At 43.5% G+C, this 25,841-nt stretch overlaps 1 protein-coding gene across 1 annotated transcript in view; it reads right to left on the bottom strand.

Annotated features, from left to right (window-relative positions):
* Positions 1–20,689, bottom strand: part of LOC132223023 (zinc finger protein 135-like) — a gene marked incomplete at its 3' end in the record, with an annotated part of 46,401 nt that extends 25,712 nt beyond the window's left edge. The window contains exons 1-2 of the mRNA XM_059678416.1: positions 20,685–20,689; positions 19,759–19,848 (exon numbers count right to left, since the gene is read on the bottom strand). Of these exons, the coding sequence (XP_059534399.1) occupies positions 19,759–19,848; positions 20,685–20,689 (95 nt within the window). The remainder of the gene's footprint in view (positions 1–19,758; positions 19,849–20,684) is intronic.
* Between the last annotated feature and the right edge of the window lie 5,152 nt (positions 20,690–25,841).

Genomic DNA, 25,841 nt, shown 5'->3' with positions numbered 1-25,841 from the left:
ATGAGTTAACTGGCCAGGTCTTGCAGTCTTACTTAAAAAACAGGAATGCAATAGCGGCATCTTGGAGGCTGATTTTGGCTTTCTAAATATGATTTATTGAGCCTGATTTATTGTGAATGTCTGAGGCTGTTCATTATCTCAAATTTTGTCTCTTTTATTCCATGTCCTGTCCCATTGTTGTGAATTTTGGGTAGATCCTCTGAACTTCTGTGGATGCCTCTGTGTAAGTCATTTTCTTCTGGGGTACTAGCATTGTGGTGTGTATACTAAAGAACCTTACAGATACACCTTGAAGCAAAAGTGACAGCAACTGGACTTTTTATTTGTATTCAGTTCTGAAAAGTTCCCTCTGGTACAGAGGTACCCATCAGAAGGCAGTCTGGGCCTCAAGGCAAACTGTGAGGCCTCCTGCAGTGAAGGACAAGACCGTCCACAGTGCCCACAGTTCAGCCATGACCCCACTTTCTCATCCGGGTTGTCAAAACCAACCACGGGGACTCTCGTCAGCTTCCTGGTCAAAGCACATGCTGAACGGTGGGTTCCACCCCAGTCAGTGGCCTGTGGGAGGCAGCCTATCAATGATTCTCTCTCATCATTGATATTTCTATGTCTCTCTCTTTCCCTAACCTCTCTGAAATCAATAAAAACATTTTGAAATGTATTTTTAAAATCAATAATATGTAAACAAAACTATAAAGAAATATTTACCACCTGCATTTCCCAATTAGTTTACTATTTTATTATAAACTGGAGGCCTGGTGCACAAAATGCATGCATGAGTAGCGTCCCAAACCTGGGCAGCAGTCAGTGCTGATCGGGGCCTTCAGGCTGCCAGCCGGGGGACTTCCTTCATTCCATGCTGGCCTCTGGTGGTCAGCACATGTCATATGAGTGACCAGTCTCCCAGTCAAACTCTTGTGGGGACAATTTGGATATTAGGCTTTTAGATATATAGATGTTTTTGCGGATACCGACTGCTACTTTATCATATGTGGGAAATAAAATACGATGATTTGCCTACTGAAATATCTTATCATATCCTTGTTCATGGCCATCATTTCGGCATTTTGAAACTAATCACAAAGAGGGTATTTACATGAGGGAAGTCAACAAAGATCACAAACCTAGACTTCACTTAATGTGTTACTGAATGCTTATACTTAGAAAAGTGTGGTGGAGAATGTGAACAATGCATATAAAACCTGTAAGTATATGATACATGTGGATTTAAACTGTACATAGGTTAAAAATTGAGAAAAACATTTTCCTTACAGTATTCAAAACCCATAGTTCCATAAAGCAAGAAGTCATTCAGTTATGGAGGAATGAGTGAAATTCAAACATATGTCTTAGATTGTGAACTTTCCGGATATTGGTTAAAATAATAAGTAATTTTAAAATTAGGCAAATTTATAAGCCAACATCTCAAGAGAGGAGATAAAGAAAATGAAAGTAAATGTATGAAAAAATGTTCACCACCAAAAACTCTTCGGAAATGAAATGAAAGCAAAAGCAAGTTCATATATAGATAATTCGAGACCTACTATTTAAAAAGATTAACCACTGCCTGTCCTTGCAGGGTTGAACAAAACTGGAATTTTAATATGCTAGGTATGGGTGGGAAGGCAAGGTGCATGACAATTTTAAATCACAGTTCTGCATATGTTAAAATGTGAAATATCCACCTACACTACAATAGTCTGATTAGTTGAATGCATATCTATAAAGATAACTGAATGCAAATATTGCAAACAGATTGATTTATAATACCCCAAACCTGGAAATAACCAATTTTATAGACAGATCAATAGATGAGGTAGTTATTCATAGAATACAATACTAATCAAGAACAAAACAAATTCAATATTCACATAAGCTTTTGTGTTGAATCTCAAAATATCTGTGTAGCCCTGGCTGGTTTGGCTCAATGGATAGAGAAATAGAAAGAGATAACAAATACTCTCATGTGTACAGCCAGACAGCACAAAGTAGCTTTCGCTTCACACAGACTCTCATCTTATATTCATACACCAGACAGTGTGAGTTTTTGACTTCCACCAATTCCTGACTAATTGCCTAAGGGAGCTCTATGGTTTCCCGGGAGGTGATCAAGCTCCCCTTCCACTCGCTTGGAGTGGGCCTAATTGATAGGGGGTCGAAGAAGACGACTGACCCTAACCCATTTTGACAAAGACAAAGGCAACAAAGAACAAAGACAAAACAAACTAGACAAATGCAACCGAAGGTTGCCCAGAACCTGCAGCTCGCTCCTTGAAGTCATGAAAATTTTTCAAAAAACATTGCAGCGGTGTGCACACAGAAGCAGATGACTTTTTGACAACAAACACCAAGATAACAAACACCAGACAGACAAACCTGGTGCAGTCTAAAGCAGCACAAACCAGAGACCCCGGCCACCATGGTGGCCGCGGGTCTGGACCATGAGTACTGCTGCATTCAGCCCTCTATAAGGGTCCTTCTATGGGCCGTCCCAATTCCTGTTTAACGACTGGTCTTCCTTACCTCTCTCGAGAGTCCAGGTGGCTCGGTTTCCGAATTGAAAGTTTTGGGTGGAGTCTCCTCCGCCTCCCTGGAACCCGGAACAAAGACTGGAGGCCTCCTTGGTAGTCCTTCCCCACAGGGATGTGGGTGGGGTATCTCGGTGGGACCTCTAAAAGTTATGGGTTCACTCAGCGAGACAGACCACCGACTCAGAATTTAAATTTAAGAGCCTTTATTAAGCTGGCCAGCTGGCTACAGTTACAGCACCCTGTCGAAGCAATGGCTGAACTGCAGCCCCGAATTCAATGGCGAGCGACTACAGTTACACCCTGCTGGAGCAGAGGCCGAACTGCAGCCCAGACTACAAGAAGTACAGCATTTTTATTTGCAAAAACCACAAAGTTACAAAGCCTTGTTTACATAATTACTTCTCGACACAGTATAGCATCATACAGTGACTACCTTCCTATCTATGTGTTCTAGGAACAGAGAGTACAGAGTGCGGGGAAGGGGCCAAGAGACCACATCTCAAGGCCTGGCCTGATTGTCAGTACCTTCCTATCAATGTGTTTCAGGATCAGGAAGCACAGCGCGCCCCTTCTGGCCAAAGTGCCAGATATGCAGCCCAGTACAGTGAGGGTTTGCACTGAAACAGATGTCTACAACACGTGCATCACTACAGAATGCTTTCTGCTGAAAATATGCTACATCTGACTCAGTCAGGTGCAAAATATGTTGTAACACAGAGAAACTCCGCTTACACAGAAGGGTCTTATGGGTGGCTGGAGCTGTCTTAGAAGCCCTGACCTGTGACTCTCCTTGTATAGATACACTTTGACCAGAACAGGCCTCCTTAGCACCCATGTTGTGCCAACAACCTGAAAAGTGAGAAAGGGTGAGGGAATGAATGTTGAATGTGGTGACAGGGGGAATTCCCATTGCAAAGGTGTGTTACACATCACAGTTGGTACATGCAGTTCTCTGAAAATCAGAGATGTGCAGGAAGGATTAATAAGAGGCTCTTGAAACTTTCTGGGCTAATGAAGATCACAAAACAGAAAGGACTCGCCAGATATACGACACAAAATATGGCAAGCACCACATGGATTAGAATATGAAGCTCGGGCTAATCCTTCAACGAGCAGCATTCAAAAGGGCTTGTTGACTGGGGAAGGGGGCAAGCTGAGCAAGAGGTTGGTTCCCGCTCACTCCAAGTAACATTCAATAAAGGAGTAGCTGGTTTCGAGGACTAATTACCACATATGTGCACCACATAACACATGTGCACGTCAATGTTGCAGATGATTGCAGAGGCACCAGTGAAGAAAAACATGTGATGAACAGGTGAGCAGTCATCACTGGGCCAGAGCTACACAACTTGCTATAGTATTCAGGGAAGAGAATATTACAAACAATTGAATGAAAGCCTTAAAAGAACAGTCATAGTTCATGTAAGTGAAGACCATAACATGACCCAGGTTGCCACAAAGAACCGTTACCCAGAGAAAGAGTACAGAAGTTGAAGCCATGCATATGGACACTGTCAGCCTCCCATGAAGAGAAAGTGCAAGCGGGGACTTATTAAGTTCACTGCAAGACTCCTGACTCTCTGTTTCCTCTACTTTTGAGGAAATAGATGTTAGGGATGTTCATGGAGTCCTTTGTTCAGGGCTCTACATCCAGCTCATACCTGGCAGCCACAGCACATTTGACAAGGCAGTGGGGAAAATTAAAATTAGCACAGGCCATGTTCCCACTGTGGGAGAGAGAAAGCTCTGCCTGAGGAATAAAGGAAGAGAGGTCATCACCTCAGGACACTGGGAGAACATCCAGGTCTTACCTACAGATGACACAAGTGCAAACACTTCCAGCATCACATCATAGTACACAAGTCTCTGAGCCTCATCAAGGAGCCCCCATTCCTCCTGAGAGAAGACAATGGCCACGTCCTCAAAGTTCGTATCCCGTCATAATGGGGACAGTACAGCCCAAGATCAGCTTCACTCCTAAGATTCTTAGTCTGTCATACTCCCCACCCTCCACATCCATCTGCTCTGTCCACTCCACACATCAGAGAAAATACCAGGCCTTCATCCCATGAAAGCCATTGTCTTCTTATATTCCTACTGACATTTTGTCTTCCCACTGTAATAAAGGCAGATAAGACACCTGAGCTATGGACTCCTGTGTACACCACACTGACTTTTATCAGCAGAGTGGGTGTCAAAACCACAGGTTAAAGAGAGATGCTGGCCATAAAGACAGTGTGAGTGATTTGATACTACTGGTCTTTCAGGCAATACCCTCATATTGTTTCTCAAAGACACCAAATACATGGCATCACACTGCACCCTCTTAACCTCCATCCCAAGGTACTGCGGCCATAGCTTTACACTTCCTGTTGCACAGAATTCTTTCAACAACACTTCCCTCACACAGCTTCATTCTCAGAAGCACAACTTCAAAGGTAATGCAGATTTACTGTGGTGAAGACAAATTACTTCCTAATCACTTTTTTCCAAAATTATAGTTCACCACATCCATAATCTCTTACCCCTTACCCTTCTCCCTTACCCATTCCAGTGGAGATTTTGAAGCCTGGGAAATACTGGTGTAGGCTATCTCATTCCTATCAACCTGTGTGTCACCCCCAACAACAAAAGGCAGGTGGTTACTTAAATGGCAACGAAGCTCTGTACCTAGAATGTAGCACCAAAACACCGCTCAGTACAGGCAATCACCCTAAAATTCGCTGTATTGAATCATCCAGTCACCAGCAGAAATGGACTCTCTCGTCATTCACTCTTATGTCAATCTAAGGGAGCTGTGGCCATCAATTAACATTCCCTCTTCAAGTGCACATCACTCTTTTCCACTAGTGGCTTACACCTGCCCTCCCTCAGCCCCAGCCCCCACTGTTCTCTCCTTGGCATCTGAGTTAACTCAGCATTTGTTGTCCAGAGAATGCTTGCCAACATCTCTCACTTAACCGACACTCAAGTCCCACACCCGATGGCGTTCTGACCATGCCCAGTGAGTTTCACAGATGACCACTCAAGCCTCTAAGCTAATCCACAAGACTGTCTGCAACTCTCCAAAACCAGGCCACACCAAGGGTCACAACAAAATCCTGGTGAGTGTTTAGAGAAGTTAATATGTACCAGTCCCAGTCTCACTTTGTTTGAATAACTCTTCAGCCTCTAAATAATATCCGGTCCATTCTCTCTTAAAGGCCTTGGCCACTGCAAAATGATTACCTCTCCCCAACACTCTACATGACAACTTCTATCTCTCTGCTGTGTCGTGATACCCACCTTCCACAGTGGCCCCAGCTGGAAAGCTAGATCTCAGACTCACACTGGCCCTTCTGAGCTACTACTACTGGTACCAACCTGACCATGATTTCCTATATATATTTTTAAATATATTTTTATTGATTTCAGAGAGGGAGAGGGAGCGAGAGATAGAAACATCAATGATGAGAGAGAATCACTGATTGGCTGCCTCCTGCATGCTCTCTACTTGGGATCAAGCCTGCAACCTGGCCATGTGCCCTTGACCAGAATCGAACCTGGGAGCCTTCAGTCCACAGGCCGATGCTCCATCCACTGAGCTAGACTGGCCAGGGCTCCTATATTAAAGTGATCTACAGTCCTGGCTGATGGGTCTCGGTTGAGTATAGACCAGTGATGGCGAACCTATGACAAGCGTGTCAGAGGTGACAGGCGAACTCATTTTTTTGGTTGATTTTTCTTTGTTAAATGGCACTTAAATATATAAAATAAATATCAAAAATATAAATCTTTGTTTTACTATGGTTGCAAAGACCAAAATATTTCTATATGTGACATATTTCTATATGTGACACGGCAGCAGAGATAAATTAGGGTTTTCAAAATGCTGACACGCTGAGCTCAAAAGGTTCGCCATCACTGGTATAGACCCATGCAATGGTGAAGTCACATGCCTTGGTTGTAGGCTAGATCCACAATAGGGATTGTGCAGGCTGTAACCAATCCTTGTTTCTTGCTTATCCGTGTTTCTCTGTCCCTCTCCCTCTCCCTTCCTTTCTATATCTAAAATTTACATATATATATATATATATATATATATATATATATATATATATATATGTTTATTTAAGTAACTTCAGGTTCCTAAATCAGCTCACCCTTCACTATAAGCCTTTGCACAATCTGTACCCAATGCCCTGCAGGACCTACCACTCAGTACACTGGTTGCTAAATACAAGGTCCACTACAGGAAGCCCTAGTCATGACCTTAGGAGTCTGGGCTTAGTGTCTGTTCAAAGTCCCCAGGTCCAAGGGATACAAGAGCAGCGGGACAGCCCCAGGACACAACTATCTCAGAGGCCACAAGAGTGTGAAGCCCTGAAATTATTTTCACCGTCCGGTACACCAACTTGTTCTGCATTCGTAGGAATTCATGTAAAGAAAATGGTCTGTTGAGAGCCTGGCAAACACCGCCAGGATCTATGAGCTCAGGCTGCTCAGTGCCCTTGTCCAGTCCACAGGCCAGGTGCCCTCCAGATGCCGGTGTTATCTCAGAGCTCAGTCCTCAGTGCTCACCTGACCATTTACAGGACTTCACCTTCCTGTCCTCTGTCTTCTAGTCTGTCCTTCCTCTGAGCAATGTCAGGAAAAGTTAGAATCTTACCCCACAAAATGTCCCTCCTTTTTTCACAACCATCTATGCTCCCAGCGTTCTGAGAGCGAAAGTAAAACTCCTCGTGCAAAACCCACACCTCATCTCTTTGTTGCCTTTAGACACAAAACAGGCCCGGGTTTTCCTAATCCTCCTGCCTCAGCCCCACCACCGTGTCCTTAGAAGGTGGCACTGCAGCCTGTAGCCCTCATCCCCCATCACACCCTGTGTCACCCAGGAGAGACTCACTGTTCTGGATGCGGCTTCCTGGGCGGCGGGACCTGAGAGGCGCCGGTCCCCAAGGCTGGGGGGTTAAACGGGGTCAGGCTGCGGGAACGCTGTGGGCAGAGAGGAGTCCCGGGGGGACGGAGGCCCCACTCCCTGCCTGTTGGTGCTCAACCAGCCTCACACACACCCGCACAGCAAGGACGCTGCCTCCCAGGCCTCCTCCTACTCAGGACCAGTGGGCTGAGGCCTGTGAGTCCTTGAACTGAAGAGGTCAAAATGCCCGCCAGGAGGAGGAAGGTGGAAGTCCCGCCCTAACAGGATGCACTGACACCAAAAACACCCGTTAGCTCCGCCCACGTGCGCCCATTCCTTTCTGGGTAATGTAGTTTTCTCAAAAGGCCAAGGGGAGGGCTAGCATCCAGACCAATGACAGTAGTGAATAAAGGTGATGTGGTTCAGCAAGTGGTCCTGGGGAAGGACAAGATGGGGCCAGAGGCCTGGTTAACTGGAACAGATGGGCAGATCTCCCAGGAGCGGGGCGTGGGGAGGACTGGGAGAGATCCCCCAAAGAATATATGCACAGGGGAGAATGGGAGACATCTGTAATACTAGCAACAATAAATACATTGTTTTTTCAATTTTTAAATAATATAGCGCAGCTGCTGTGACTCAATGGTTGAGCGGCACCCTATGAACCAGGATGTCATGGTTCTATTCCTGGTCAGGGAACATACATGGGCTGTAGGTTCAATTCTCAGATAGGGGAGAGGTAAGTGCAGGCAGCAGCTAATCAGTGATTCTCTCTCATCATTGATGTTTTATCTCTCCTCCCTCCCTTTCTCTAAAATCAATAAAATTATATATATATATATATATATATATATATATATATATATATATATATGTATAATTTTTTTTTTACAGCACATTTTCACAGTCCATTGCATTGCAGTAGCATCATTTTTAAAATGCACCTTTTTATTTATTTATTTTGGGCTAGGGACCTAGTTTGGCCCTTATCAAATTATTTACAATAAGATGCCAATTTAATCTTTTAAGAAGGCGGTAACCTTTCTTCATGATCAGCTTGAAAAATTTTTACTCAGTTTTTCACATTTACATAAACAATAGTGATTTGCCAGCAGTACATGGTAGCCTCAATTGCACAATATATTTTCTTAAAAATACCAGCAGTTACTCATGCAATATATACTGCATTTATAAAACTAGTTTTTAAGAAGAACTTGTTTTTGGCCTATGAAATTGTTAAACCTGGAACATGACATTGTTAATCATATAATGATTCTTAAATGCTTGTATGGTTTATTATTAAATGGGTAAAGCCATTTACATGATATAGAAAGATACATATATCTGGAAGGTAGGTGGCATTTATTTGGATAAAATTCTCAATTCAGAGAAATGAATTTGATGTTTGTATAGTCACTTTGCCAGCTCAATAAAAAAAAACAGTAATACCCTATCTGTAGTTGTGGAAATTTATGCTAATATTGTGTAATTGATATTAAACCTAAATGTTCTGCCCACCCTGTTGGTATAAAGATGTTTTGAGCAGATTGTGTACAAACAAAAACAAAATCATGCTTTGTTAGCAAAATTGCCTAGTATGTTAATTTGCTCAAAATTTGATGTTTGGTTTTATGCACTTTGTCGCGATTAACATCCTTCTGTTTTCATATAGATTTCAATAATTGAGTGATTTTAGAGGTATTATTTTAGAAATATATAGTTGTCACAGTAAATACCTTGTTTTTCTATGTGCATTGTACATTCCTTTTGCTCTTTGTGGTTGGATCTAACACTAATTTGTTACTTCAAAGAAACATCTTCTGTGGAGCAGGCCTCCTTGATCAGCTTTTATGCTAATTTTTATTTCAATATCTCCAACTCCTAAAATTGCCAACGATTTAAGTATTTTATGAAGATTACATTGGCATGGATTGGTTATTTCAAGTAAAGTCTATAATAATAAAAGCATAATATGCTAATTAGACCAGATGTCCTTCCAGACTACCTTCCAGATGAAACCAGGGCTGTGAGGGAAGCCCAGGTCCTGGGTGCCAGAGGGAAGCCAGTGCCCGGCAGCCAGGGGAAGGCCGGCCTACTGTTAAACGAATTTCATGCATCAAGCCTCTAGTAATTTTAATATGAATGGGATGGGTGAAACGAATCCTAAACATTATAGTAACACTAGAGGCCCGGTGCACGGGGGGTGGGGAGGGGCCCTCAGCCCGACTTGCACCCTTTCCAATATGGGAGCCCTTGGAATCTGGGACCTCTGGCTCCTAACCGCTCACCTGCCTGCCTGTCCTAACCACTCTGCCTGTCTGCTTGATCCCCCTAAGTGCCCTCCCCTGCCGGCCTGGTCGCCCCTATTAACTTTTTTTTTATTCTTAACCCCTTCACACACAATTGTATTTGACTTCCTTATTGGCTTCTCCCTGTCACAATTTTTCTCTCTGTGTAACACTTTTTCCTACTGACTCATCATTTATAAACGTTTCTTTCCTCATTTCCTACTTCTGTCCCATCATCCTTCCCATCTTGCTCCTACCCTCCCTCCCCACATTCCTTCTTTCCTTTATCTTTACCCTCCCTGTCCTTTTCCTTCCTTCCCACCTTAATTTTTTCTTCACTTCCTCAGACCTGCTTTGGTCCCTCCCCCATTTCTTCCTTCTTCCCATTCTCCTTTTAAGTTCTACTGGCTCCCCTTTAAAACTTTTCTTCCCTCCCTCTTCCACATCCTTCTCTACTTACTTCCACTGTTGTAATATCTATCTACCTGCCTAATTATTCAATATCATTTATCTTTTTTCTTTTCTGACTCCTTTTAAAATCTGCCCCCAGTACACAATTATAACTGATTTTCATTATAGGTCCTACAGTTCACTCACACATCCCCTTTCCTTCTTTAACTCTGCTCTCTACTGACTCCTTTATAAAGGGAAGGGGCGTTAACCCCCAGCCCAGGGCTCAGCCCCAGCCAGGTGTTCACCAACACCCCCACCCCCGCCCCTTCCCCATCCTCCCTGTTGCTGTCCTGCTCCCATTCCCTGCCCGGGATGCCTGGCCCAGCAAGGGTGGCAGAGGCACGCAAGGCCCGGGTGCTGCTGCCAAAAAGCAGGAGCGCCTCCACCCAGAAGGCCTCAGACCCGTCCTAAACTCTGTCCCGGACTCCTCCCCACCAATGGCACCACTGCCCTCCTCCCTTGTCTGGGTGGGGCTCTGCTCCACACCGCCTGCGCCCGCCCCTCGCCGGGTGTACTTCAATAAAACTATATTTTTAAAGTGTAATCACATATGCACAGCCCAAGGACAGAGACAATAATGTGGTGAGGGCCTAGAAGCAGTGGGGGCAGGGTAGAGGGAGGCAAAGGGGGATGGAGACGGGGGAAATTGGGAACATCTGTAATAGAGTCAATAATCAATAATAAAAAGAATAGGTTGCCACATGACATGGTTCAGTGCTTGGACGTGGACCCATGAACCATGAGATCACTGGTTTGATTCCAGATCAGGCACATGCCCAGGTTGGAGAGCTCATCCCCGCAGGGGGCGTGCAGGAGGCAACTGATCAATGATTCTCTCTCATCATTGATATTTCTCCATTTCCCTCTCTCTCTAAAAAAGCAATAAAACATTTTAAAAAGAATAGTGTTAAGATTGATTTGATTCAATAACACCAAAGAGAAGAGGCACTTTTCATCTAATTCACTACAATCTTTCACACTCACTATGAGTGCAGTGTTTCTGTCATACTGGTGGTTATACTTAAACCTCAGAGTCATACAAAAATGACACCAGGTCCCAGCTGATAGAGCATCAACCTGCAGACTGAAGGGTCCCAGGTTCAATTCTGGTCAGGGGCATACTCTCAGATTGCAGGCTTGATCCCCAGTAGGGGGCATGCAGGAGGCAGCCAAACAATGATTCTCTCTCATCATTAATGTTTCTATCTCTCTTTCCCTGTCCCTTCCTCTCTGAAATCAATTAAAATATAGATATAAAGAATGACACCAGTGTATGAAATTTCATACATCACAGGACATGGCTCCTTTAGTGTATGTGGGGAACAATTCCCCTAAACATTGTTGAGAATTATGTAATACTTATTGTGACCAGAGACTATAATTAATACTGTGCACAGAAACACAACAAAGGCCTCCTTTCCAGTGTGAACATTGACCTCACCAATAATAGAGGCACCAGGCTGCAAATTAGAACCACAGAGTCATGCAGATAATTTTACAAGGCCTTGGGCAGAAGTTTAAAAAAAAAAGCCAAAATTGGACAAACTGATTTTCTGCCATTACTATGTGCCTTCCAAACCACAGAATATTTGGGACCCCCTCATATCTGTTCACCTCTCCAACTTTCCTTTCTAGTCATCCCAGGCAGTGAATATAATCCCCAAAATTAAAGGTGCAAAGCAAAAAAAACACCTTTACTGAATGATCATAACCCAGAACAGAGGACAGCAAGCAGTTTGCAGGTTGGTGAATTAGAACCTGAAACAATTCATCACAGCATAATGTGCAAACCACAATGTCCCTGACAGAGGTAGCACTTTTTAGCTGAGGATGAGTGCCCTGGATGAAGCCTGTATCAGGTGTATTACCTCGTCAGAGATAAAGAAATGAAGATACTGCCAAGAGCTCAGAGTTATCACAATTTTCTGAAGCACAAGTGAGAATACAGAATACATTTCCCCTGATCACACAGGGGTTGTGACTGATGCACACTCTTCAGGTGAGCCAGGTGTTAGAGGTGAAATCTCTTCAGCCAGAAATACTCGCTGTGACACCATCCGAGTAGTAGGTTTGTGAAGTTCTTATCCGTAGAATACAATACTAGTCAGCAATAAAAAATTCAATATTCACATAAGCATTTGTATTGAATCTCAAAATATCTGTAGCATTAAGGAACCATTATTTGTTTAAAAGTACACTCCTTATAGTGCCTATAAAATTATGAAAAATATGAACTAATCTAATGTAAAGAATGGAAAATGAATGATTGCATGGAAGACTGGGAAAAATCAGAAAGAGGAATTATAAAAGGGAAAGAGGAATTATAAAATGTAGAGAGTGGGAAATGTAGGTTTAGAGTTGTTGGTATGGAAAATAATACATAAAAAAAGCGGAATAAACTCTGCTTTCACCGTGTACCTCAGCTGGGTGGGTATCACCCAGTGCACTGAAACGTCCTGGTTCAATTCCAGGTCGGTGCACAGACCCACCTGTGGCCCCAGTAGGGAGGGTGCAAGAGGCAGCTCATGTATATTTATCTATCTCTCTCCCCCTTCCCTCCTCTTTTCCTAAAAAAATAACATAAAGGTATTTTTTAAAGAACAAGTGCTGTGGTTTATGTTCTCATAACTCAAAGTCCACTTATGCCACACCTTGAATATAGTGACAGATCAATTTATTTCACCTGTGATGTTTCAAAGCTTTATCTATAGATCAAGGCTCACAAAATAACACACATTAGAAAAGTGCTCTTTCTTGCATGTCAGGGCTCATTTCCCGGGAGGAACATATTTGCCTCAGTGGCAGCAAATGTTGGCAAGCAGTGAAGACTACTGCCATGGAATCAACAGGAATGCTGACTGGTTACAAAAGACACATCCTGGGAATGATTACAGGATTATCCTTCTTTTAGCTTTGAGTTCTTACATATTGAGAAATGACTTTGTGGTGAACACCTTACAGAGACCAGGGGAATCCACAAACCCATTAAATTATTTTCTCTGCCAATGACTGCAGCTACAGGAAGCATTTTTGAAGGTAATGAGAAAGTCTGTACATAAAGGTCACACAAGCCACAGGCCAGGAACATTTGTGGATTTATGTTCAAAAGAGACACTTTCCATATAATTTACTGCAGTCTCTCTCATCACTATGAATACAGTGTTTCTGTCTCAATGGTAGGTTAACCTCAGTGTCTTACAACAAATGTCACAAGACTATGAAATTTCGTACTTCATGGCAATTGGCTTCTTTGCAGTATGTGGGGAGGAGTTCCCCTAAACATTGATAAGAATTAATAATACATATTGTGAACAAAGAAAATAATTCATATTCTTCACAGAAAGACAGCAAAGGCCTATTCTTCTGGGTGATCATTGACCTCACACATAACCAAGGTACCAGGTTATAAATTAAGACCACAAATGTATGCAATCATTCATTCATCACCTTGGGCAGCAATGCAAAATAAGCCAGTTTTGGATGAAGAATGATTTTCTGCCATCATGTTCTCCTTTCCAAAGCACTGAAGGTTTGACATCCCCACAATATTGGTTCATATCTACATGCTGACAAATCTCAACAGTGTTTTCAAAACATTGCAGGCAGTGAATAGAACCATCACAATTAAAGGTACAACAGGAAAAACGTCTTTACCAAAATAACATAAACCATAGTCAGCAGTGTTCAAATTGGTGAAATGGAACATAAGCCAATCATCCCATCATCATGTGAGAACCACGACCTCCCTGAGAGAGATACCACTACTTTTCTGAGGATGGCTGTTCTGGACAAACTCTGGACCAGGCCCACACCTTAGTCAGACAGAAAGGAATGAAGATCCTGCCAAGAGTTAAGAGTATTTAGAATTTATTAAAGCACAAGAGAGCACACAGGGATTGTGACTGATCCACACTCTTCAGGTGAACAGGTGGTAGCGGTGAAATCACTTCAGCCACAATCACTCATAGTGACATCAATCGAATAGGAGGCCTGGACAGAATGGAAAGTTCAAGTAGCTCCTTAAAGCCTCACTTGTACCTGAAACTTATGAGGAATCTAGTAGAGTGTCTGTGCTGATAAAAAGGGATCATATTTCCGCAACTGTGAATCATAGAGTCTCCTTCATGGTTGTTATTCTGAGTAAGATTAAGGAAACATTCCCTTCACATTTAAGGCTTTTCTGCTGTGTGAACTCGCAGGTGTCTCATAAGGCCATATCTGTGACTAAAATATTTCCCACAATTCGTATACTCATAAGGCTTTTCCCCAGTGTGAACAAGCTTGTGGATAATGAGATGTCTATTTTGCCTAAAAGACTTTCCACATTCACTACACACATATGGCTTTTCTCCAGTGTGAACTCTATTGTGGATACAGAGCTGACTATTATCCCTAAAGTACTTCCCACATTCACCACATCCATAAAGTTTTTCTCCAGTGTGAACTCTCTTGTGGATACGGAGCTGACTATTGCCGGTAAAAGATTTCCCACATTCACCACATTCATAAGGCTTTTCTCCGCTGTGAACTCTCTTGTGGATAAAGAGCTGACTATTGCAGGTAAAAGATTTCCTACATTCACTACACTCATAAGGCTTTTCTCTGCTGTGAACTCTGTGGTGTTGAATGAGTGTGGAACGCCGACTGAAGGACTTCCCACAAACTGTACATTCATATGGCTTTTCTCCATGGTGAACTCTCTGATGTCGAATGAGGGTGGAACTCTCACTGAAGGACTTCCCACAATCTGTACACTCATACCGCTTTTCTCCAGTGTGAACTCTTTTATGTCGAACGAGGTTAAAGATTCGTCTATAATTTTTACTACATTTTCCACACTCTCCAGAGCACACACCCTGACATTCAACAACGTTGAGGCTGTGGCTGGCAGCGTTTTCACATCTCCCCACAGGTGAGGACTTTTTCCACTGAGAAATTCCTGTGAATTCTCACTGCCACAGTGTTGCACCTTATTGTTATGAGTTGCCTGTTGCTGGAGAAGCTCTGAGGGAGTTTGGGAATCTTCCCCAACCACCCTACTGTTTGAAGGCACCTTTGATAAGTTGAAGCTGCACCTGGTCACAAATGAGGCCTTGTCCATAGCTTCATTACAGATCGTCTTTCCCCTGGCATCCCTCTGTTGCTGGTGAGGATTTGCACTGAAACAGAAGTCTCTCACACATGCCTTACTGAAGAAATCTTTGTGCTCCAAGTGTGCTGCTTGTAAGTCATTCAGGTGCAAAATATCTTTTAACACCGAGAAACTCTGCTTACAAGGATGGTTCTTCTGGGGTGCTGGAGCTGTCTTAGAAGCTCTGACTTGTGACTCTCCTTCTATAGATACGCTCTGATTAAAACAGGGCTCATCATCATCCTTTTTATGCCAACAACCTGAAAACAGAAAAAAGGTCAGGAAATGAATATTGATTGTCGTGACAGAGGGATTTTGCATTACAAAATTGTGTTGCCCATGACACCGTGGCTCCATGAAATTATCTGAAAAGAAGACATATGCAGGAAGGATTAATAAGAGGCTTCTGTGAAGTTCTGGGCCTCTGAAAATCATAAAGGAAGGAAGACCACACCAGGAATATCACACAGAAATGGCAAGCACCACATGGAAGCGAGGTAAGACTTCCAGCCCTTCCTCAGGCTAACAGTGTTCAGTAGGACTTGTCTGCTGGTGACATAGGCAAGCTCTGCAGAATTTTGTTTATGTCTTATTCGAAGAAAAATTCAATAAACGAGTAGCTGTTTTTCAGGACTACTTTAGTATGGATGTGCACCTCATAACATAGGTGCAGGTCAATGTTGAAGATGACTGTGGAGGCAGCAGTGCAGAGGAGCAGGTAATGTAAAAATACCACAAAGGTAAACATGGTGGAGTGCTAGGAAATCACAAGTGAAATGACATGTCATAAAGTGTAAAGTAGTTAAAGGGAAAGGTAAGAATGAGGTGTGGGCAGTGGCACCTGCATCTGAGCAGTGATGGAATCGATCTCGTTCCTGGTATCATTTGAAAAAAGCCCTTGTGACATACATTCTCCTAGTTTCCACTCAGCTGGGCCAGGCCTCCTCTAAAACCATCCTGCAGGTTCACCCTGTGGAAAAAAAAAAAAACTAGGTTCTCCTTGTACCACCTTCTTTACAAATACATAAAACGGAAATATGCCAAGTATTAATGAAAGATGACAGAGGTGACCATCCAGTCCTGGTCCAGAGGAAATCTACTTGGAATAGTATTCACGGAAGGTAATATGACAAACACCAAATTAAAGGAGGGTCTTACAAGAACAGCCCATAGTTCATGTAAGTAAAAAACATAACCTGGCACAGGCAGTCACCCAGAACCTTAATACAGAGGAAAGGTGCAGAAGTGGAATCCATGTATCTAGACAAGTCACCCTCCCAGGGAGAGAAACAGCAAGTAGGACCCATTAAGCTGTCTGTAATATGCCTGGCTCCCAGACACATCCTGCACTTTCTGAGGAAAACAGTGTTAAATAATTTTGTGGAGTTTATTTCTCAGGGCTCTCCACATAGCTCAGCACTGGTATCCATAGCACATTTCCCATGAGAGTGAAGAAAGTTTTCTGAGTCCATGGTCTGGATGTAGGAGAGAGAAAGCTACAGGTGGAATATAAAGGAAGAGATGCGATCATCTCAGTCCATAAGGAGAGATGTGAGGGTCTTACCTACAAATGATACAAGAGCAAATACTTCCAGCATCACTTTGCAGTACAGAAGTCTCTGAGCCTCATCAAGGATTTCCCACTCCTCTGGAGAGAAGGCAATGGCCACATCCTCAATGTTCATATCCTGTCATAATGGGGACAGTTTAGTCCATTATCACATTGTCTCCTAGGATTTTACATTCATCATACACCCCCACTTTCATATCCATCTGCTCCCTACACTTCTGACTACAAAGAAGATATCAGGCCTTTGTTTCATCAAAGACACTCACTCCTTATATTCCTACTGATGCAGTGTCTTCCCACGACAATAAGGGCAATGAGCATATAGATCATATTTGCTCCGTAGTACAATCATGATTTCCACACTGGGCCTTTTTAATACAGTGGGTGTCATGAACATAGGATATGGGTAGATGTTGTCAATAATGCCAGTGTGAGTGATCAGACACTGTTCTTGTCAGGGAATAACCTTGTTGTTCCCTAGGTTCTCATTCCAAGGCCATGAACATTTTGGCATCAGACTTTACCCTTTTGACACCAAGCCTAGGGTGCTGAGCCATCATTTTGCACTTCCTGCCGCACATAAATCATCGCACCGCACATCTTCATTCGCAGAGGCATAATGCCAAAGGTATGACAAATACATCGTGACTTGCCCAGTTTATCTTAATCATCTTTTTTTTCAATACTTCAATTCACCCCTACAGTAGTGTATTTCTCTCTTACCCTTCACCCTACCCAACGCCAGCCAAAAAGACTCTGATATATGCTCTCTCATTCCTATTGATCACTGTAACTGCCCTCCATAACAAAAGGCAGGTTGCACATATATTTCACCTAATCTCTTGACCAAGAAAGTAACACTGGAATAGACCCTCTTTACAGGAATTAATCTGAATTTCACCATATCACATTATCTAGATATCACCAGAAATGAACTTCACCTTCATTACCTCTTATGTTGATTTCAGTGGCCCTGCATAAATGAATGCACATGCTCTCTCCAAGTACACATCACTCTTTCTACCATAACTCTCTCAAACCTACATTCCCACAATCCCAGCACCCATAGTCATCTCCCTGACTTCCTAATCATTGCTCAGTAAGTGTTGTTTTCTTAATGCCTGCAAAATTCAAAAGGAATTAAATTCTACACCCACTCTCACTGTCCACACTCAATGAGGCGCCTTCAGTCCATCAATGATAACCTCCCTCCCTGATTGTTTTTCTCCTTTAACCTCACCTATTGAGAAAAACATTAAATCTCAGATATCCAGAGCCCACCTCTCTGGTGCTGCACTTGATATCCCTTCACCAGTCACAGCCTTCACCAGTCAAGTCCCATCACCTATGGCCCTCTCTCCCATGTCCAGTGTGTCTCACATATGACCACTCATTCCCGTTTGTATATCAGTCAGACTACTGACCCCACCGAGGCTCTCAACACTATCCTGGAGTGCGATTCACAAGTAAAGATGCAAGAGCTGCCATCTCTTCTCAGATCACCTGCCTCTGCTGCTCCAAATCTCCCATTACTCCCATCACCTGCAGACCAGACTCCAAAGGTATCACAAGCTCCTCTAGACCTCACGCCTGTTCCATTGTTACCAGTTCCTATTTAAAAAAATGGACACAAGTCCCAGCTTGTTTGGCTCAGTGGATAGAGAGCCAGCCCATGAACTGAAGGGTCCCGAGTTTTTATTCCGATCAGGGCACATGCCAGTGTTTTGGGCTTGATCCCTAGTGGGGGGTTTGCAGCAGTCAGCCCACCAATGATTCTCTCTGATCATTTTCTTAAAATACATTTTATAAATTTTTTTACAAAGAGGGAGGGCGAGGGATAGAGTTAGAAACATCGCTGAGAGAGAAACATAAATCAGCTGCCTCCAGCACACTCCCTACTGGGTATGTGCCCACAGCCAAGGTACATGCTCTTGACCTGAATTGAACCTGGGACCTTTGAGTCTGCAGGCTGACACTCTCCACTGAGCCAAACTGGTTAGGGCTCTCTCTGATAATTGATGTTTCTATTTCTCTCTCCTTCTCCCTTCCTCTCTGGAATCAATAAAAACATATATTTTTTAAAAAGGACACCAGTTGGTTCCTGAATGAGCTCAGTCTTCACTCTAAGCCATTGCACATATAGGAACCTCTGACTGGAAGGTCTTCTCACATCTGATTCCACTGTTGGCCAAAAACAGGGACCATTTCATACAACCTTAGACATGTACTTAGAATTCTGGGCTTGGTGTCTTATTGAGGTCCCCAGATATAGGGGCTAGAAGAAAGGCAAGACAATCCCAAGATACCACTGTCTCAGAAGTTGTAAGACTGTGAGGCCCTGATATCAGTTCCACAAAACGGCACCCTTAAACCACTCTGCATGGGCAGCAATCTGTGTTCAGAGAAAGATCTGTTGAGACTCTGGCCAACAACCCCAGGACCCATGGGCTCAGACTGCTCAGAACCGTCTCCCAGTCAATAGGCCCATGTGTCCTGTAGATGATAACATTACTTCAAGACTCAGTCCTCAGTGCACACTCTTGCCAGTTAGCTTATCTCTTATACGACTTTTGCCTCCTGTCTTCAACTGCTATCATCTATCTTATAGTCTCTTCCTCTTCTGAGCTGCTTTGGGAAAACTTTAAAGAACTACCTCACACAATGTCCCTCTTTTGTTCAGGACCATTCATGTCCCCAGTTTCCTGAGAATGAAAGTGAAACTCCTCATGCAAAACTTTGCCGCATCTTCTTTGTTCCTTTAGACACAAAACAAGTCCTGGGTTTCCCGAATTCTCCTGGTTTGGTAACACCATCACGTCCTCACATGGAGGTATTGCCGCCTATTACCCTCTTTCCCCCATCACACCTTTTGTCACACATGAGCTACTCACTGTTCCTGGCAGAGCAACCTGGACTGCAGGATCCCAGAGGTGTCCACACCCCAGGCTGAAGGGTTAAATTTAGTGAGGCTGCTTCGACATCTGTAAGCAGGGAGAAATCCCGGAGTCACAAGAGCCCAAATTCTGGCGTGTTGGGGCTCAGCAAACCTCAGACACACCACTGCATAGGGAGATACTGCCTCTGATGCCTTGTCCTACTGGAGACATGGCGCTGGGAAGCCTCAGTCTCTGTGAACAGACCAAAGAGGTCAACATGAGCACCAGGTAGATGCAGGAAGTCCCACCCTAACCCATGTACACCTGGATAATATGCCTCTCCTGGTTTTTCATTGGCTAAATCCAGCCATCATTATGGGCATAGCCCTTTAGGCAATATACCTTTATAGGCCTCCCAGATGTAAACAGGATCCCAATCACTCACTGAACATTGTGAATATTGGTGTTTGGAAGCCAGAATGTTGCTGGGAAATGACAACATTAGGATCATGTGGCTGGTGGTAGATTCTGGGGTTTATTCTCCAACTGATATTTTGGTTAGGTTGATTTTTGGGAGGTAGGATAGGACAGGAAAGAGAGAAACATGCATCAGCTGCCTCATGTCAACCCCTCACCTTCCCACCGGGAATCCAGCCAGAACACCAGGCTTCTGCCTCATAAACAACTTAACCAGACACCTTCCCAGCACAGGAAGATGCTCAAACATCTGAGCTATTCCAGCTGTCAGATTTTTTATATTTCATATAAACATATCACATTATTAAGAGACAAATCAGGCTATGAGAGAATATATACAATCCAATTTCATTTGTTTATAAACAACATTTGAAATGCTACAAAGAACAAAAAGTTAACACTTCGTAAATTGTTAGAATGTTTGTATTCAGTACACATTGTGGAACTATGGAGCTAATAGCTACCGCATGTTTACTACATGTGCCAGGCCTGGAATTAATTCAGTGCTTTACATGCAGTATTACGTCATTTATTCCTCTCTGCAACCTGAGATTTTATGTACAGCAAATTGAGGCTGAGGCTTTATGTAAATTGCCTGATAGTAGAGTTACATAAAGGCAGGGCTGGAAGGCAAACCCAAGTTTTTTGACAAGAGAGCTCTGACTTATATCATTAGGCTCTGCTGTCTCCTGGAGGGCAGAATTGTTAATACACACCCATTAGGACCAGCTAGATCAGTGGTTCTCAACCTTCCTAATGCTGCGACCCTTTAATAGAGTTCTTCATGTTGTGGTGACCCCCAATCATAAAATTATTTTTGATGCTACCTCATTTTTGTAGTTTTACTCCTTTTATGAATCGTAATGTAAATATCTGATATGCAGGATGTATTTTCATTGTTATAAATTGAACATAATGAAAGCATAGTGATTCATCACAAAAACAATATGTAATTACATATGTGTTTCCCGATGGTCTTAGGCAACCCCTGTGAAAGGGTCGTGTCGTTCGACCTCCAAAAGGGGTCTCGACCCACAGGTTGAGAACCACTGGGCTAGATGTTATGGTGAGTATCAAACAGGCCCAAAGCTTCAGTAGCTTATACTAAAGAAGGTCTCTTTCATGTTTATGCCACATGTCCTCCCTGGTTCTCCAGGGACCAGGATAAAGGTGCAGGCACCATGTAGGTACCTGCTAGGTGTTAGTTTCAATGAACAGAGAGAATGCCTGTCCCTGGTTCCAGACTCTTGTATTAGGATATAAAGCAACTGGAGCCCTAGCCAGCAGGTGAACATCCCCTGAGGGGTCGCAGACTTTGAGATGGCGCAGTCCCGCTGAGGGGCCACCACCCTCCCTTCTCTAAACGCCCCCCCCCACTCCGCCAGTGCACATTGTCGTGCACTGTGCGTGTAGTAAACACATAATCCCTTTGACCTGGACAATTCACTGATATCTCCAAGAAATGCATTATATTTGTATTTGTGTGTGTGTGTGTCTGTGTGTGTGTGTGTGTGTGTATATATATATATATATATATATATATATATATATATATATATCCATGCACATACATATTTTTTAAACCAGAAGGCACATATAAAATATTCACAGAATCATTATTTATTATAGTCCATAATCAGAAACAACCCAAACAATAGTAGAATGAATAAACTATAGTATATTCAAGCAATGTTTATAGAAATGTTGCTATACACAACAATATAGATGATTCTCACAAATATCATATTGAAAGAAGCCAGATAAAACAGTAATGCTGGAGAAACGAAGATGGCGGCATAGGTTAATGCCGGAGATTGTTGCCTCGAACAACCACTTCAGAGATATAACTAAAGGACAAAACAGACATCATCCAGAACCACAGGAAGGCTGGCTGAGTGGAAATTCTACAACTAGGAGGAAAGAGAATATCATACCCAGACTCAGAGGAGGCACAGTGCTGAAGTGAAATACTCAGGTGCGGAGTGCGCGCGCGGAGCGGGCTGGCGGCAGAGGGCGAGGTTGTTGTTTTCAATCGGGAGGGAGTTTCAGACTCTGAGCTCCAGATCCCGGTGAGTCTCTGGGGACACAGACTCAAACGGGAGAAGCGGGACTGTCTGGCTTCAGTCGGAACTCGAAGGCAGCTTTCTCTCTGAGGTTTGCAGCAGTTGCTGGGACTCTGAGAGGCAGAGCCCCTAGGGACAGAACTGAGAGCAGCCCTGTAGATCCCCGGGGACCCGCCATGCCCAAGCCCTGCGCAGAACCATTTGCTGGATAGCCTCAGGCAAAGGCTAGATTAGCCCACCCTAGAGATCCAGCACAGAAGCTCTCCCACTGCAGACACAGCTGACTCTCATAGCCAGTTAGCCTGGAGGTCAAATCACCCCTGGTATTCCCGACAACAATCAAGGCTTAACTACAAGACTGTGCACAAAGACCACTAGGGGGTGCACCAAGAAAAGATAAAAAAATGCGGAGACAAAGAAACAGGACGCAAATGTCAGAAATGGAAGATATAGAGCTAAAAACCACACTTTTAAGGTCTCTCAAGAACTGTCTAGAAGCTGCCGATAAACTTAGTAAGGCCCTCGAAAAGACTGGTGAGACTGCCGATAAATGTAGTGAGATCCTCAAGAAATCTAATGAGACCCTTGATGTTGTGATAAAGAACCAACTAGAAATTAAGCATACACTGACTGAAATAAAGAATATTATACAGACACCCAACAGCAGACCAGGGGAGCGCAAGAATCAAGTCAAAGATTCAAAACGCGAAGAAGCAAAAAACACCCAACTGGAAAAGCAAAATGAAAAAAGAATCCGTAAATACGAAGATAGTGTAAGGAGCCTCTGGGACAGCTTCAAGCGTACCAACATCAGAATTATAGGGGTGCCAGAAGATGAGAGAGAGCAAGATATTGAAAACCTATTTGAAGAAATAATGACAGAAAACTTCCCCCACCTGGTGAAAGAAATAGACTTACAGGTCCAGGAAGTGCAGAGAAACCCAAACAAAAGGAATCCAAAGAGGACCACACCAAGACACATCATAATTAAAATGCCAAGAGAAAAAGACAAAGAGAGAATCTTAAAAGCAGCAAGAGAAAGAAACTCAGTTACCTACAAGGGAATACCCATACGACTGTCAGCTGATTTCTCAACAGAAACTTTGCAGGCCAGAAGGGAATGGCAAGAAATATTCAAAGTGATGAATACCAAGAACCTACAACCAAGATTACTTTATCCAGCAAAGCTATCATTCAGAATTGAAGGTCAGATAAAGAGCTTCACAGATAAGGAAAAGCTAAAGGAGTTCATCACCACCAAACCAGTATTATATGAAATGCTGAAAGGAAGAGGAAGAGGAAGAAAAAGGTAAAGATACAAATTATGACCAAATATGCATCTATCAACAAGTGAATCTAAGAATCAAGTGAATAAATAATCTGGTGATCATAATAGAATCAGGGACATAGAAAGGGAATGGACTGACTATTCTTGCGGGGGGAAAGGGGTGTGGGAGATGCAGAAAAAGACTGGACAAAAATCGTGCACCTATGGAAGAGGACAGTGGGTGGGGAGTGAGGGCGGAGGGTGGGGCAGGAACTGGGAGGAGGGGAGTAATGGGGAAAAAAAGAGGAACAAATGTAATAATCTGAACAATAAAGACTTAATTAAAAAACAAACAAACAGTAATGCTGTATGATGTAATTTATATAAAGTTAAAATATTTATTAAGTTAAAAATTGATAGTGTTAAAAGTCAGGACAGTGGTCATGCTTGTGGGGTGGGAATGATCGGGAGGGGCATAAGGTCATGTGGGGGATTTTGAGGTATGGTAGTACTGTATAGCTTGATATGGATGTTGGTTACATGAGTATTTCACTTTGTGAAAATTCAGTGGGCTATACAGTTATACATTGGGCACTTTTCTGTTTGCATGTTATACTTTAAAGAAAAAAGCCTTTCAAACAATGCTAATGTCATCTTCTTTATTGTTATTGTTGTCCCCACAGAAACTTTAGGGAATAAAAACAAATCCCATCCCCTGATCGCCCGACCAGTCACCTCCCTCAGAGGGAGGTGGTGGGTGGCAGCATAGTGGCAGGGTGATTCAGGGAGGGGCCGGCCACTCAACATCCCCAGATTGGCCTGCCAGGGTTGCCTCCCACAGAGGGAGGCCATCGGTGATGGGGGCGGGGTGATCCGGGGCGGGGCCGGCCACTTGCTGTCCACAGATCGGCCTGCTGGTCACCTCCTGCAGAGGGAGGCCAGACTGCGGCTTAAGCCCACTTCCTGCATGTTGGAATCCCCTGAGGGCTCCCGGACTGTGAGAGGGCGCAAGCCAGGCTGAGGGACCCCTTTGATTTCACGGATTTTCATGCACCGGGCCTCTAGTAAAATATAAAATGAGATTCTGCCGGAGCCCCACCAGGCGTCTTGAGGTCTAATGATGGATCCTATACTCTATTTTTATTTCTTATAATCCCAATTGTTCTGAATTAAAATAACTCTAATCCTATCTAATAATAGTCAAAAACAGTCATTGACTGTACCTTCGCTACACCTCCCATGGGCTAATCAGCGTGATATGCAAATTAACCACCAACAAAGATGGCGGCTAATTTGCATACTGCAGGCAGGGCGGGACAGCGCCATCCCGCCTGCCCTGCCTGCATCCGGGCCTGCTATCTGCGATCCTGGGCGGGGGGTGGGGGGGGGTCCCATGTGCGACCCAGGGAGGAGCCCCAACCCCCGGATCCGCCCTGCCCTATGCCCGACAGGGGCCGCACCCCAACCCCCGGATCCGCCCTGCCCTGTGTGTGACTGGGAGCAGGGCCCCAAACCCTGGATCGGCCCTGCCGAGTGTGCCACCCAGGGCGGTGCCCCAACCCCCGATCAGCCCGGCCCTGAGCGCGACCTGGGGAGGCAGGGCAGGTACCTAGGTATCGGCCTGCCATCTGCCACCTGGGGAGCGGGCTTAAGCCAGCAGGTGGTTATCTCCCAAGGGGTCCCAGACTGTGAGAGGGCACAAGTGGGGCTGAGGGACACCCCTCTATCCTCCATCCCCCACCCCGCCAGTGCACAAATTTTTGTGCACCAGGCCTCTAGTCATAGGATAAAAGATAGAGAAACAGACTTAGTCTAGGTAAGTGGTAAATGGTACTAGAAATATTAAGAACCCCAAATAAATATGATAAAAATAGTCATACTGTCTTTGTAACTGTAGTTTTGTAATATAATCAGTAAAGTTTTTTAAAAAAAATTTAAAAAGAAAAAATTTGGTTAAACAAAGTTTCATACTTGAGTATTTTTAAATGGTAGCCTTACAAATATGTATAATATATGCCACATTGGCAAAATCAAGCTCTTTTACCAATCAGCATTAAAAGCACTGTAATTGCTCAATATTTTAAAACACATTGCAATCAGAAAACATTTTTCTTTTACTTTACTTACTCAGTGTATTGTGGTCTGTGTGAATACCTTGTACAACAGATGTTCTGAGCAACAATTCCACATCAGAACCTATTTTTATTAGCTGTTAAGTAAACCAAACACAGAATAAATCCTTCAGGTGTTTTTCAATGGTTCATATGAATGTACTGTTTTTGAAAAGTATA

This window comes from Myotis daubentonii, chromosome 21 (assembly GCF_963259705.1).
Source record: "Myotis daubentonii chromosome 21, mMyoDau2.1, whole genome shotgun sequence".
NCBI classification, from domain to species: Eukaryota; Metazoa; Chordata; class Mammalia; order Chiroptera; family Vespertilionidae; genus Myotis; species Myotis daubentonii.
Note: the sequence above shows the minus strand (reverse complement) of the source record. Positions and strands in the feature narration are given on the sequence as shown.